This window comes from Mesoplodon mirus (genome assembly GCF_964341445.2).
Source record: "Mesoplodon mirus genome assembly, chromosome: 11".
Classification (NCBI taxonomy): domain Eukaryota; kingdom Metazoa; phylum Chordata; class Mammalia; order Artiodactyla; family Ziphiidae; genus Mesoplodon; species Mesoplodon mirus.
Genome location: NC_138987.1, coordinates 39866826 through 39882188, shown reverse-complemented (window position 1 = coordinate 39882188; position 15363 = coordinate 39866826). Strand labels below are relative to the sequence as shown.

Sequence of the window (15363 nt, the reverse complement as noted above, 5' to 3'; positions counted from 1 at the left end):
GTCCAGTGGTTAAGACTCCGTGCTCCCACTGCAGGGGGCACAGGTTCAATCCCTGGTTGAGGAAGATCCGGAATGCTGCACAGCGTGGCCAAAAAAAAAAAAAAACCGATAAAAAAAATTAAAACTTCCTATACATTTTTCACTGATGCAATGTCTTCTCTTACCTCTCAACTATCAAGGATAATTTTCTTAAAACAATTATTTTCTTCTCTCATCATAGTCTCTGATTCCTATGCATTGTGGTTATTTTATTTTTTTCTGTATGTAAGAGGCTTTCCTCAGATGCTTGGGAATCTTTGCCTGACTGCTCATGATAAGAAGAAAAAAGGAAAATAAGTCTTTAGATGGTATTTGTTGAATTAGCTTCACTGTAAGTTGAACTTGTTGGTCATTTGTCTGGTAACTTCCTGGACTGTCAATATCTTCAGCATTTTCCTCTTGTACTGGTCAGATTCCCCAAGGCCCTCCAGTTCTTGCCTGGAAGGTAGGGGTCTGGTGGCACATTTTTGGGAGCATGGAAGGAGATCTCTGCATTCAGCAGTCAGTATCCACCTGTTTCAGCAGAGAACCCACATTCACCATGATCCCTGGCCTGCCCAGCCCTTTCCAGAGCTAAGCATTTGCCAGAATGAGGGAAAGGTATCACCCAGGGGCTAGAGAGAGAGAAGACATCTAAAGATCTAACTGTTCTTCAAAGACACCTTCAAATAGTTCTCTTAATTTCAGACTTTTTTAATCCTTAGATCTAGAAGTGCCTAGGGCTACCAGTTCCTAAGCATTTAAGGATTCTGTTGTATGAATAAGGGTTGGTTCTCAGCCTTCGGCTGTCTGGAGTCTGCTGAATCAGATAATACTGTTCATCCTGGTTTCCAGCTTGAAGAGATTCTGTTGCTGTTCCTGTTCTCCCTGCCCTTGTGTTTTATGTCTTTAAAAGATTCTTTTCCTCTGGGTTTATGTGCTTCTGGAGGCAGTGTGTGCTCTGTTCATGTCTTAACCTGAAAACCTCTTCCATATCTTTTATCACCACAGCATTGTATAGATTTGCCATCATTCATTTAACTAATCTCCTCTTGCTCGATATGCACCTCATTTCCTCCTTTTCCGTGTCAAAAGCAAGGCTGCTACGGATGACCTGAGAGCTCATCTGATTCTTTTCTCAGGACAAGCTCACTGTAGTAGACTTGATGATGTAAGTCTGATCTCGGAGAGACAGCAGTGAGCGGTTCTGAAGAGAGATTGTAGTTCCCTGCCCAGGAGTCGAACCTGGGTAGCCTAGGTGAAAACCAGGAATCGTAGCCGCTAGACCACGAGGGGCTAAAGACTAGAAGCAAAGGGGCCCTAGCTCTTTCCCCCATTTGAAAGCAAGAATGTTTCAAGGAGGCAAAAACTGTAAAATCAGGTACAAAGTTTATTATTAGAGACACAGCATAACATGTGGGAGAGCTCACAAACAGTTTGATTAAGACAGAATCAGGACAGAAATACACACCTGGAGGGAAAGGCTACGGGGCCTCCTCTCTAATGGGGGGTGGGTGGGCAGTAAGTCAGAAGCTAGCCAGAAATACACCCTCAGAGAGGAGTGTGGGAGTCCTGAATGAGGAGCTCAGTAAAGAGGTGATTTAAATCATGTATATAGGACAGTTCTTCGGGTCTTTGTTTACATTTTGCCAATTATCTCGTTTCTTTTTTCACACCTGACGGGTCCCAGGACCCTCTCCAACATGCATGTGCAACATTTTGCTAAGATGGATCCCACTGCAGAGGCCTTCTAGCTGGGTGTATGTCCACACATACTATGGGGTGGAGGCTGCTCCCTTTCCGACCCCCAAGGAGCCTTCCTGCGTGCGTATGTGCAGACAGGGAAGTTTTTATTGACCTCAGGAGTGGGCGCCTTCTCTCTTTACCTTAGCAGAGCTCAGCTTCTGCCACTAGCTTTGTCCTTAGAGTGCCTGGGTGAGAACAAAGCTTCAATTTTACTCCACTTGACAAACCCCAGCTGTGCAGCCCAGCGGTCCATCTATCTCCTACCTCAGGTCTACCTAGATCTTTCTCATTCTGAGGTGTGGAGTGAGCTTGTGTGTGTGTGTGTGTGTGTGTGTGTGTGTGTGTCCTGGGCTCCTTAGAAGAGGCTGGCAGGGAATGAAAGAGGAGCAGGGGCGTAAAGGGGTGTAGTTAGAGATGAGGTCAGAATTAGACTCTCTCTGACCCAACCTCGCACCCCAACTTCCAATCCTCCTTTTGTCACTAACCACCTGTCTTTGAGCCCTTGTCTACTCATGTGTAAACTGAGGATAATAATAGCACGTATTCGTTACAGCGTTGCTGTGAGGAATTAAACAGACTAATGTCTGAAAAATATCCAGGGCTTCGTTCAACGGGACAAATATTAATTGGACGATTATTTTGTGCCTGGCACCGTGTCTGGTTTGTAGGAAACATAAAAGAGAGGACAGTGCTGGGAAAATCAGACACAGGAAAGAATGTGGAAGGGTTTCAAGTACTTTTCCCATGCTAGGTTGAATATTACATTGCATTGAGTTGTTTACTTACTAAATATGTTTGAGGGCTCATTGTGGTGCGGTGTCGCGTTTTATTTTTTCCTGCGGAGGTTTAGGTAAGCGTGTGGATCACCCGGCGCACAGCCGACAGCTTCAGAGCAGGGACGGAATCGGTAACGGCGGAACCTTTCTTCCCGCCCGGCGGTGCCTCGGCCCGCCGGCAGGAAATGCGTCAAGGACCGCGCCGCGCTGCGCCGCCGCAGTCGGGCCTCGGTCGCCCTGGTAACGCGCGTGGGGCCGGTTCCTCAGCATGAACGTCCGGGTCGCGCGGGCTGCGTGGGCCTGGGGCCGGGGCGTGAGCTGCCGCCGCTGCGCCTCGAGCCTCTTGCTGCCTCCCCCGGGCGCGGTGGACGTGGAGGAGCTGCTGCGAGATGCGACAGCGGCGGAGGAAGGGCCCCGGGAGGCCTCGGTGCGGCGGTTGCCGGGCCAGTGCTCGGTGCTGCTCTTCCCCGGCCAGGGCAGCCAGGTGGTGGGCATGGGCCGCGGTCTGCTCCGCTACCCGCGGGTCCGCGAGCTCTACGCCGCCGCCCGCCGCGTGCTGGGCTACGACTTGCTGGAGCTGAGCCTGCATGGGCCGCAGGAGGCCCTGGACCGCACCGTGCACTGCCAGCCCGCCGTCTTCGTGGCTTCGCTGGCCGCCGTCGAGAAACTGCATCACCTGCAGCCCGCGGTGAGGCCCGAAGCCCGGTGGCAGGCCGGGGAGAATGGGCTCTGCCCGAGCCCTCACAGCTAGGTCGCGGTCCAGCCGAGGCTCCAGCCTGCCAGGCCGGCGTGCTCCAACGTCTCATCTGTTCGGCAGATCCTTACTGAGTTCCCACCGTGCCGGGCACTGTTGTAGGCCCAGGGGATACAGCCTACAACAAACAAAACAAGGATCCCCGTGCTTGGGGAGCTTGCATGTTAGGGCAAGGAGATAGATAATAGAGAATAAATATGCTATGTAAATTACATAGTGTGTTAAAGATAAATGTTTCAGAAAGAAGAATAGAGCAGGGAAAGGGGCCAGGGAATGGAGGGCCGTGTTGCGATTTTAAATGATCCTTAATCATTTAATTAATACTAAATGATTTTAGAAGGATTAAGTTTCACCCTTAAAGGAAGGGTCATTGAGAAGGTGATATCTGAAAGTATCAGTTCACTTGACGTTGTGAAATGATTGCTATTAATATTATCACAACAGTAAATGTTAAGCTCGTACTTTACCCCATTTCATCCTCACAACAGCCTTGTGAGGTAAGTACTGTTACTTTGTGGGTAAGGAAAGAAGACTCAGATATTAAAGGAATTAGTTTAAGTGGTCATGTCGAGTCATGATAATAACATTCATCCAGTGCCTGTCCCGGGCCAGGTCTGTGCTGAGCGATTTAGGGGTGTTATCTCCATGTAATTCTCAGCAGCCCTGTGAGGTCAGTCCTGCTGCTCTCCCCATTTCACAGATGAGATGACTGAGGCGCAGACGTTAGGGAACTCTCCCATGCTAAAAATCAAATCCAGAGGTAACTCTGAAGGTCATGCTCTTAACTTCTGTACGTAGCGTCCTGCGTCTCCATCAGCCTGAGAGGCAGCACCAGGGCAGAAGCAAGAGAATCCAGAGCCCTGGGTTGGCATCACAGCTCAACCAAGGAGTCCGCCAGTAGGCTTTAACTTGCGTTGCCAGTTAAAGTTTCTCATCAGTCAAGGGCTGGATCAGTGATAGTCAAGGCCACTTCTGTGTGTTGTCTTCTAGCTGGAGCACCAGGCCAGCAGAACCTGGCTCACTGAACTGCTGAACCCCTGTCAGCTTGCAAGTGCAGAGCCCCGGACTGAACTCGCCTGAGAACTTGGCCTCATGTTCTTCTGCATGTGTCGCTGCAGGTTATTGAGAACTGTGTTGCTGCTGCTGGATTCAGTGTGGGAGAATTTGCAGCCCTAGTGTTTGCTGGAGCCATGGAATTTTGTGAAGGTACGTAGGAAGAGGTTTGGTTTTGGGTTTTTTTAAAAAATATATTTATTTATTTGGCTACATCGAGTCTTAGTTGTGGCATGGGGGATCTTTCGTTGCGGAACGCGGGCTCCGGAGCGCACGGGCTTAGTTGCCCTGTGGCACGTGGGATCTTAGTTCCGTGACCAGGGATCGAACCCACGTCCCTGCATTGGAAGGCAGATTCTTAACCATTGGAACACCAGGAAAGTCCCAAGGTTCGGTTTTATGCATGCAGTATTGTCTTGCTGGGCTCACTGAGGACAAGGGGCACTACCAAAAATAATTCTGGACCTACTCAGGGGTAATAGGGAAGGGAGCCATGGGTGGGGGTGACAATGGGACCTGAGGACCAGACTTCACCTTGATTCCCTTTTAAGCCTGAAGGGTTCATTAGGGAATTTCTTTCTTCTTGTAGTCTTGTGAAATCTTCTTGCTTTAGTGTCTCCCACTACTTACGTGCATTCTTAGTCCACTCGTGTACCTCCAGTGCCTGTCGTGTGGTAGATCATCAATAGATTCTCATTAAGTGAAAAAGAATAAATCAGTGTTTGATCTTGAGCCATACCAGTTCCACTTCTTAAGATTTTTGTGTATAAACATGTAAACATTTTTGCTTATAGTTAAATACAAAGGACTTGAATAGACATTTCTCCAAAGAAGATATACGAAGGACCAATAAGCACATGAAAAGATGTGCAACATCACCAATCATTAGGGAAATGCAACTCAAAACCACAGTGGGGTACCACTTCATACCCTCTGGGATGGCTTTAATTTAAAAAACAAAGGAGGAAAATAATAAGTGTTGACAAGGATGTAGGAACCTCACACATTGTTGGTGAACTGTAAAGGGGTGCAGCCATTGTGGAAAACAATTTGGTGGTTCCTCAAGTTAAGCATAGAATTACCATGTGACCCAGTAGTTCTACTCGCAGGTCTGTACCTACGAAATGAAAACACATGTCCACATGGAAAAACCTGTACAGATGTTTATAACAGCACTATTCATCATAGCCAAAAGGTGGAAATGATCCAAATGTCCATAATCAGATGGATGGATAAACAAATTGTAGTAGATCCATCCAGTGGAATATTATTCAGCCATAAAAAGAAATGAAACACTTATGTTGCAGTGTGGATGAACATCAAAAACATGCTAAGTGAAAGAAGCCAGACACAAAAATCACATATTTTTATATGAAATGTCCAGAATACATAAATCCAGAGAGACAACAGATTAGAGGTTACCGGGGATGGAGGGAAGGAGAAATGAGGTGTTGTATGGGCTGATGGAAAGTTTTGAAACTAGAGCTGGTGGTTGTACAACATGAACACAACAAATACCACTGAATTATACACTTGAAACTGGTTATATTTCATGTGAAATTCACCTCATTGTTTTTTAAAAAAGCATTATAGGAAGGAAGCATTACCAAGGAAGTGGAAATTTTTTTTCATATTTCCACATCCTGATAAAACCATTTTATACAAATACAGTTTTATGTGTATGTAATTTGCAGGATTATTGACGTTCTGTGTTTTTTCACTTGACAATTTGCATAGTTATTTAATGCCTGCCTGGGAGGGTTTCCACGTTGCTGTGGGTTCTCTCCTGCCTGCTAACACAGGCTTTTAATGTATTTGCTCCACAGTTCTGCTTGTGTAAGGGCTAAAAGTCCACTACAGACATATACGGTGCCGGGTGAACGAAGATGTGTTAGAGAGAAAGGGTGCAGGGTTTGTTCCTCAGACTTTGTTGTCCCATCAAACCCCGGATTGGTCCCTTAACCACTCCTTGGTCTGGTCATCTCCCTCCCCAGCAGGGAGAAGGCCCAGGACCAGGATGATAGCTGTCCAGTAATTGCAGTCCATTCTTTTTTGTTCTGTTTTTAAATTTTATTGAAGTATAGTTGATTTACAATGTTGTGCTAATTTCTGCTGTACAGCAAAGTGATTCAGTTATACATATATGCTTTTTCATATTCTTTTCCATTATGGTTTATCACAGGATATTGGATGTATATCCCTGTGCTCTACCGTAGGACCTTGTTGTATCCATCCTGTATATAATAGTTTGCACGTGCTAATCCCCAACTCCCAATCCTTCTCTCCCCCACGTTCCCTCCCCCTTGGCAGCCACAAGTCTGTTCTCTATATCTCAGTCTGTTTCTGTTTTGTAGATATGTTCGTTTGTGTCGTATTTTAGATTCCACATATAAGTGATACATGGTATTTGTCTTTCTCTTTCTAACTTCACTTAGTATGATAATCTCTAGGTCCAGCCATGTTGCTGCAAGTGGCATTATTTCATTCTTTTTTAGACTAATATTCCATCATATATATGTACCACGTCTTCTTTATCCATCTGTCGGTGGACACTGAGGTTGTACCAGGGACAGCACCCTGCCTTTTGATGATAGTGGTACCATATATGTATGGTTCAGATATGTAGAACTGCGGCTTGTAGACTGGTGTTGGATACCAATATCAATGTCTCCAGCACACAGTGTGGAATTTGTGCTTTGTGTTTTGGGTCTGGGCTTCTCTTCTCCATTACGTGCCTTGATTTTTCCAAATGCACTTCTCTCTGGGTAGGTTTGTATGCAGTGAAAATCCGAGCTGAGGCCATGCAGGAAGCCTCAGAAGCTGTCCCCAGTGGGATGTTGTCCGTCCTCGGCCAGCCTCAGTCCAAGTTCACCTTTGCCTGTCTGGAAGCCCAGGAGCACTGCAAGACTTTGGGCATAGAGAACCCCGTGTGCGAGGTGTCCAACTACCTCTTTCCTGACTGCAGGGTGATCTCAGGACACCTGGAGGTTGGTGTTCACGGGAGCAACCTTCCTAGACCCCAGTCCAGTACAGAAGGTTGGAATTATTCCACACCTGGGAGCGCACAGAGCGTAACAGGTGCTCTGCCCAGCCCTGGTCCTTGGGAGGCATCTGGGGGCCAGGGGTGTGTGTGGTGGAGCGAGCACTGCAGAGAGAGGCAGGAGGCTGGGGTACTATCTCCGCTCCCCCACGTACAGACCTTGGGCAAATTCCCAGCCCACGTGGAAAGTAAAGGGCTGGGCCAGATGATCTCCAGGGCCTTCCTGTGATACATTCTGGGCTTCTCACAGCCTCTGATCCAGTTGCTTCTTTAGAGAGAGAAACTGTTTCCTGCTGGGTTACTCTGCCCTGCTGTACTTTTTCTTAGGTGTCTGTTTTTGCACCCTTTCCTTCTGTCCATCCTTCCACTCACTGCTGCCCCAGACATCCTTTCTCGGGCAGCTCCTGTGTGGCAAGCACTGAGGACACACGGACAGATCAGCCGGGGTTCCTGCTGTCACAGGAAGGCTGGCTGTGAATGGATGACTCCAGGTTTCAGAGCACAGTAAGGGTCAGGCTGACTACCAGGGTGCCAGGAGGCGGTGCCTGGAGGATGAGGTTGCCGAGAGCAGGGCATCCCAGGTGGACAGGAGCGCCCGACTGAAGGGGCAGTTCTGTACCGTGTGCCTGGCTGGGGAGTGTTGAGTGCAGACCGGATGGGTGCTTCCCCGTCTTGTCTCCTCTGGTCCTCCGTCTGGTCCTGTGCTCTGTGGACGGGAGCTCTACACCGGGAAGCTGAGGCACAGAGCCACGCGCTTAGTGGTGGTGGAGGCAGGGTGAGAGCTCCCGTCCATGTCCCTCTGAAGTCCAGGTTTCCTCCACTTGACCATGTTGGTTCGTCTCCCTGTTAAGGCCTTGCCAGTACGCAGGTGTCCTTATGTATCTCCTCTGAATCAGTGAGAGGCTCTGGGGCAGTTCTGAGATGACAGGAAGACCAGCTATGGTGGCCCCAAGCGAATCACGGAGCTGGTTGCCTATTCCCATTCATAGCCTTGGAAGGAAGCCCATCAGTGGGCCGGGAGGGGCCCCGCAGTCCAGGCAGGAGTCTCCCAGGCTCCCAGGCAGGTGGGCGTCCAGCGCAGGTGGCGATTCTTGGGATCCCAGGCTTGGCCTTTGGTGCTGTTGGAAGTGCTGCAGCAAAGAGCTCAGGTGCGGGCAGAGTCCCCTGAGCAGGTGAGTCCCTTTCCAACAGTGGACGTGAAAAAACTCCTTGCCCTTTGCTAGACCCATGCCTGGCTTGAGAGCCAGCCACAGGAGCCTCTGGACCCTGAGGCTGTATCCCTGACTCCTGTGGCCCTGACCTGGGACTTGAGTTGGATGAATCCAGAGGCTTCCCATGGAAAGCACCTAGAGACCGTGGCAGTGGTGCAGAAGTGCCACCGAGTAGCTGTCTCCGTAGATGCCGGTGATCAGAAGTGTCCAGGCATGGTGGGAAGGGCTTGGGCTGTGAAGTCCAAGAGTCTCCTGTTCAGAGAGGTGCTGGGGGCGCATCCCTCAGTGAGGTGGGGGTGGATGGAGCGTGGGATTGGGTGTGAAGCACCAGGTCAGCCAGGTCAGGCTAGACTCTGCTGCAGTGACAGCCCAGACCCCTCTGTGCTTCCCACACGCATGGCTCACACTCCATGACGGTCCGCTGTGCTGGGCTCTGCTCCACTCGGATTTCGTCCCAAGGCTCAGGCAGCTGAGCAGCCTCGGTGTGGAACAGATGGACTCACCCACGGCAGAGGGGAGCGACACGTGATGAGCCTCGGGCTGAACTGGCCATGCCTGGGCAGCAGGCTAAACTCCTGCAGGGCGGGGCCCACAGAGAGGGACGAACGAGCACCATCCAACCAAAAATATTAATCCCTCCTACTTTTCGGGGGCACAAATAGCTACCCTGCTGTATTTTTTTTTTTTTTTTGGCCGTGCCGCACGGCTTGCCGGATCTCAGTTTCTCAATCAGGGATTGAACCTGGGCCACGGTAGTGAAAGCCTGGAATCCTAACCACTAGGCCACCAGGGAACTCCAGACGCTGCTGTATTTTTTCCAGTGGACATGGATGGGCTTGGTAACAAGTTAATAATTGCTACCCTTCTATAGGGTTTGTATACCAAGCATAGTTCTTCATAGCCCTATTGACTATTGTTGTTATCACCATTTTACAGGTGAGGAAACAGGCACTGACAGGTGAAGTAAAAGTGCCCAAGTCATGCAGCTGCCGTGACTTACCTTGAGTCTTCAGGAGCAGCTGGCCCAGCTTCTGAGCAGGCCGTGGATGGTGTCAGGTTGGAGGGACGTGGCAGACGGCTTAGTGCATAGGAAGGCCTTTGGTGGATCCCAGTGAAGGGCTGTCAGGGTGGTAGGCCTTGGGCTGTGTCCTGAGGGCACAGGGTCTCTTAAGAATATATACTGTTTTAAAGATGTTTGCAAGTGGTTCTAAGTTTGGGCCTGTTAGTCCCAGAGGCCCCTTTTAATCAAGCTCTTGTCTTCTCTAGAGGACCCCAGATGAGGGGTTTCAGACCTTGGATTGTGAAGTGAGGCTTGGAATCTTGTGAATTTTCATCTTGAAGGTTATGGAGTAACAAGAAAACAGGCTTAAAAAAATTATGAAGAGTAGCAGAATTCTAATTGAAAACTAACACTTACTAGATACTGCTTTTTCGTTCATCAGATACCTCCTATCTGATCACTTCCCAGCAATCTTACGAAGTAGGTGAAATTGTGCTCATTTTATGGAGTAAAAGAAGTTCAAAGAGGTTGCCTGGAGCCACCGGGCTAGTGAGGGCTTCTGGGACACTGACTTTACAGCTGTGCAGGATGAAATAACATGTGCTGGTGTGTAGAGATAAGCATATCCTATACGTAGGACTGTGATGACATCAGCCAGTGGTGACTGCCTCTCTGTTTCTTCCCCTAAGATTTGCTTGGCTTAAACCTCCCTTCTTTTGCTTCCAGGCTCTGCAGTTTCTCCAGAAGAATTCCTCCAAGTATCACTTCAGGCGCACCAAGATGTTGCCGGTCAGCGGTGGGTTCCATACCAGCCTCATGGAGCCAGCTTTGGAGCCCCTGGCACAAGTTTTAAAAGCAATTGATGTCAAGAAGCCTCTGGTGTCCGTCCACTCAAACGTTAATGGGAATAGATACATGCATCCAAAACACATCCAGAAATTGCTGGTCCAGCAGGTGGTCTCCCCGGTGAAGTGGGAGCAGACGATGCACACCATATATGAGAGGAAGAAAGGCACCGAGTTCCCCAAAACTTTTGAAGTAGGACCTGGGAAGCAGCTGGGAACCATCCTGAAGAGCTGTAACCTGCAGGCCTGGAGGTCCTACAGTCACGTGGAGGTGCAGGAGGCTGACGAGGACCTGGACTAGAACCTGTAGGGGCCTCCCGAGGACCTTGGCGTGGAGGGGGCGTGGCTGAGGAGGCCGAAGGGGCTCCAGTGGGCCGAGCCCAGCCAGGCCGCCGCCTCCAAGTGATTGGGAGGGATTGTTTGCAGAGTGCTTTGAATGCCACATAAAAAGCACTGAAAATGAGTATTTCTTTACGTGACACAGTCCATTTCTCCCCCCTTGAAACACGTTCGAGTGCTGGGGAGAGATGCAGCCCTGACGGTTCTGTGAAGACTGGTGAGTTCCCGCCCTGCCTCTTGAGCAGCACCACCCCCACCCCCCACCCCCCGCCTCTCGGGGGCGCAGGGGCTCCTCTGTACTAGGGGCTGGAACAACCTGGCTGGCAGGTGTGTTCTGAGGACTGGGAAGGCCTGGCCTGGTGCCGTGGGCAGGTGGCATGGCCACAAGGCTGACCAGTGCCAGACGGGCTCCTCTGCTGCCCCGGCATCCTCTGGCCACACACGGCCAAAGCCTTAGCTCCTTTATCACCGGAGTCAAAGGGCTTTAGGACCCAGTGGGCTTTGGCAGCCATTCCGTCCACCCCTTCACTCAACAGTTGGGACACCCAGGGCCCCATCTGTTTACTTACCGCACAGAAAGTATTGAGTGCCTGCTGTATGCCAGGGAGTGAGTGGCCTCTGCCTTGGTAGGGAAGAGGGTCCTTTAGCAAGGCGGGAGTGGTGCGGGGAGGGCGGCAGAGGGCTCTGTTTCCTCCCCCACCCCCAGTCTTCCCTTTAGACCGCAATCATGGAGTGCCTGCTGTGTGCCCGGGGCCTGGTTCGGCCCAGGCCTGCCCGCAGAGCTTATCCTGGGCTGCTCCACACCAGGAGCGGGGTGCAGATTCTCTGCTCCTAACGTCCGTATTAAATATGAGTCATTCTAAACTTCTTGGGTGATTTTTTCATTATTCAGCAATAGTAGGAAAACCATATTGGGAATGAAATCTCTGAGCTTGTTTTTGGGGGTTTTTTTTAAAGATTTTTTAAAAATTTTATTCTTTATTTTTGGCTGCATTGGGTCTTCGTTGCTGCGTGCAGGCTTTCTCTAGTTGCAGCGAGCGGGGGCTACTCTTCGTTGCAGTGCGCAGGCTTCTCACTGCAGTGGCTTCTCGTGGAATGCAGGCTCTAGGCGCGCGGGTTCAGTAGTTGTGGCTCACGGGCTCTAAAGTGCAGGCTCAGTAGTTGTGGCGCACAGGCTTAGTTGCTCCGCGGCACGTGGGATCTTCCTGGACCAGGGCTTGAACCCATGTCCCCTGCATTGGCAGGTGGATTCTTAACCACTGCACCACCAGGGAAGCACTTTTTTTTTGTTGTTTTTTTGATGTGGACCATTCTTAAAGTCTTTATTGCTTCTGTTTTGCTTTGGTTTTTTGGCCTCGAGGCATGTGGGATCTTTGCTCCCCGACCTGCACCCCGTGCATTGGAAGGGGAAGTCTTAACCACTGGACCACCAGGGAAGTCCCCTGAGCTTGTCTTTAAATGTTGCTGCTGTGTAGGCACATGTCAAACCCTGGATAGGGTTTCTCTTTTTTAATTGAAGTCTAGTTGATTTACAGTGTTGTATCAGTTTCTGGTGTACAGCAAAGTGATTCAAACTCAAAACCCAAACTCCTAAGGGTTTCTCATTTTTAGTTCTGTGTTTCTCAACTGGGGCCCTGTTGGCCTTTGAGCAGAACTGGTCTTCATTGTATGGGACTGTCCCGCGCTTGTGGGCAGCTGTCCTGGCCCCTAGCCATTACATGCCAGTAGCATTTCCGGGCATTGTGACCCCAAACATGCCCACACGTTCCCACAGCCCTTCCACACTGAGAACCACTGCATATATTGCCACAGAACCCAATTTTCACCGTGGCCCGAGTTTGCATGCTCTTTGGAGCACAATGAAGAAAGAACTATTATATTTCTTCAAACTTTGTTAGAAAATTTCAAACCTTCACAGAGACCTTTGTTATTGTTTTTAAACAATGCTGAGGCTGTTGGAATCCCCTTTGCTGAGAGCTCTGAGAAAGCAAGCTACCTGCACGGTCCAGGCTGTGGGTGTCTGGCTGGTCTGCGGGCAGCTCTAGGTACAGTCCCACACAAGGGAGCCAGAGTAGCCTTGGAGGGCGGGCGGGCCTGCCTGCAGGCCTTACTGTTCCTCTGGACATAGCTCTTTGCCTCAAGGGCTGCCCAGTAGGAGGGAACTCAGGGACGCAGGTGGGCAGGGCTGCATCTCTACTGCAGGAGCCCTGGAGGGTTGGGTGAGCAGGCCCTTCCCCTGCCCCTGCTGACCCTGAATCTGGACAAGTGACAGAGGCAGGGGATTGTGACGGGAGCTTTGGGAGGAGTCCTAGGGTGAGGGCCTGGGGGCCACGGTGGACCCTACATCCTGTTCCTTGGCAGGACCTTGGACAGTTCCTGCCCCCTTGGGGAAGATACCAGTGCTGTCCTTGGTCCGCAGGATCTAGCCCACCCCGAGTTGGGACTCGCACCTGCCACCACATCTCTGGTTCCATGTCCGTGGAGAACCTTGGCCTGCTTCTCCTTCCAGCCACTTGACTCCCCAGGTCTACCTGGAACTGGGCACCGCTCCCCTCCCGTGGTCTGTGTGTCCACTGTGCGTGCAGCAGTGCCCCAGGGCCTGCCATAGAACTGCTGCAGGAGATCGGGGGGCACTGTGTGGAAAGTCTCTAGGAATCATGAGGCCAGTGGGTGACCACACGTCACCCCTGCCCTCTACCTGAGAGGGACAGGCCTCTGGCTCTTCCTTTTAGGGACTGGAGAGTGCTTTCTGGTATTGCTTTTGACTCAGATTGAAGCCACTCTCAGCTCCTAAGGGCTGAGCATCTTTCCGCTACTGTGGAAACTGCCACGTGGAGCAGCCAGAGCGGGTTTGACTCTGGATCCCAATCTGATTGGGATGGGAGGAGGATCCTGGTGTGATGGAAGCCTGGGTCCCTTTGGTCAAGTCCCCTACCTCTGGGCCTCAGTTTCCCCCTAGTCGGGCGGGCTTGTCTGGAGCAGATGAGAGTGAAGTGCTGGCCCAAATGGCCGGAACCGCATCTGCTCAGAAGGTCAAGCACTGTGTGGGAGCTAAAGCTGTAGCAAGCTAGCTCATCAGGGCCCCAGTGTGAACTGGGAGACACAGTGGGTCAGACGCTGCCCCAAGCTGGCCAGTCTGCCTCCATGCCCAGGCCTGTCTCCCAGCCCGGGGCCTTTGTACTGCAGTTCGGATCCCCCAGCCCCTCCTCAGAGAGGACTTTTCTCACCCACCGCAGGCCCCATCATTTTCTCTGTCCTTTGGTGCCCTCAGAACACATCCGACAATACTCTTAGCTGATTTATGTGCATTTCTTCCTTCCCTAAAATGAGTGTGAGATCTGAGGCAGGCACCCATGCCGTCTTCACATCCCCAGAACCTGTACCAGAGCTGATGTAGCACAGTGGGGGCTCCTGATACCCATGGGTGGAAAGAATGTTGCAAACCCCAGGACAGGATGATCCTGGGGAATGTATCCCCAGACTCCTGCAGGGAGAGGCCACTGCCCAGCCAGCATCCGCTGCCACCTGGGGGGCCCATATAGTGTTTCCAGTCTGTCTCTTCTCTGAGGAGCCCCCGACTCCTTGAGAAGCCACAGGCAACCCTGGCCACAACCACGTGGGTACATGGTTGGGTGGGCAGTTTGTCCTGAGAGCTCAGGATGGAGCAAGCTGGGTGGTCAGGGAGGACTTCCTGGAAGAGATGCCTCTGGCTTTGGCCTTGCCACATCCTTAGCCACTCTGATTCTACAGTGGGTGCCCGGGCCTTGGAGTCGGTACATCCACACAAGGTGAGGCTTGGGGTCACTTCCAGGTCTATAAGCTTGGTGGGGATGGGGTACTTGTCTGGGATAGAAAATGACCTTTCTAGATGAAGCAGTCTGCCACAGATGGGGCATCTGAGCAATTGCCTGGGATTTGGGAGATTCTGGGCTCACCCTATGAGGTTCTGAGGGCCTGACATAGTGACACCTTACACAGGAAAGGGAGTGAAGTCAGGCCTTAAAGCTGTGAAGGGCCAGACGTTGGGGAGCTGTGGCCTAAGGCCTGGGGGCCAGGTGGTCCCTTCAGTCATGAGGATTGCAAGGTGCTGGGGGGGTGGGCAGGGTGCATCTCCTGCGGGGTCTGGAGTGGGGGCAGGGTCTCACCAGCCTGGCTGGAAGGTGGAGAGGCAGCTGCATCTGCTGGATCAGCTCCGGGGCTGAGTGGAGGGCAGGGAAGGCTCCCCAACCCTGGGCCCAGGAGGGGGCAGGAAGACAAGGCTGCAGAAGGTGCTGGGTTGGGGGAGTGGAATGTGGGTGGGGGAGCTGGAAGAAGGTGGCTCACCCCAGCCCCCGGTTGGCGTGAGGTAGGGGACTGGGGGTGGGGAGAGGCCAAAGGGCCTGGCAGGATCTAGAAACAGCAGTGGGTCCAGGTCTGGGGTGGGCCGAGCCCGCAGGGTGGGAGGCCTGGCATCCTGCCCCTGGTGTCCCCCGCCCAGCCCCCTCTCCGCACCATGATGTGAGAATCCCCCCAGACTGCATGGCTCCAGAAGGAAGCGCTGGCTAAGCAGATGTGGGGAGAGCAGGCAGCCCAGTTACAGGA

General features: G+C 51.5%; 1 protein-coding gene across 3 annotated transcripts; it reads left to right on the top strand.

Moving 5' to 3' along the window:
- The first annotated feature begins 2769 nt into the window (after positions 1 to 2769).
- Positions 2770 to 11646, top strand: MCAT (malonyl-CoA-acyl carrier protein transacylase). Of its 3 annotated transcripts, none has more exons than XM_082634860.1 (4): positions 2770 to 2994; positions 4413 to 4500; positions 7117 to 7334; positions 10325 to 11646. In XM_082634860.1, exons 1-4 carry the CDS (start codon positions 2809 to 2811, stop codon positions 10742 to 10744), a joined length of 912 nt encoding a protein of 303 aa, XP_082490986.1. In that variant the 5' UTR covers positions 2770 to 2808; the 3' UTR covers positions 10745 to 11646. The 3 variants fall into 3 exon arrangements, with proteins under 3 accessions (XP_082490986.1, XP_082490985.1, XP_082490987.1); XM_082634859.1 differs by having other exon boundaries at positions 2770 to 3228; XM_082634861.1 differs by lacking the exon at positions 7117 to 7334 and having other exon boundaries at positions 2770 to 3228; positions 10325 to 10596.
- The last annotated feature ends 3717 nt before the right edge of the window (positions 11647 to 15363 follow it).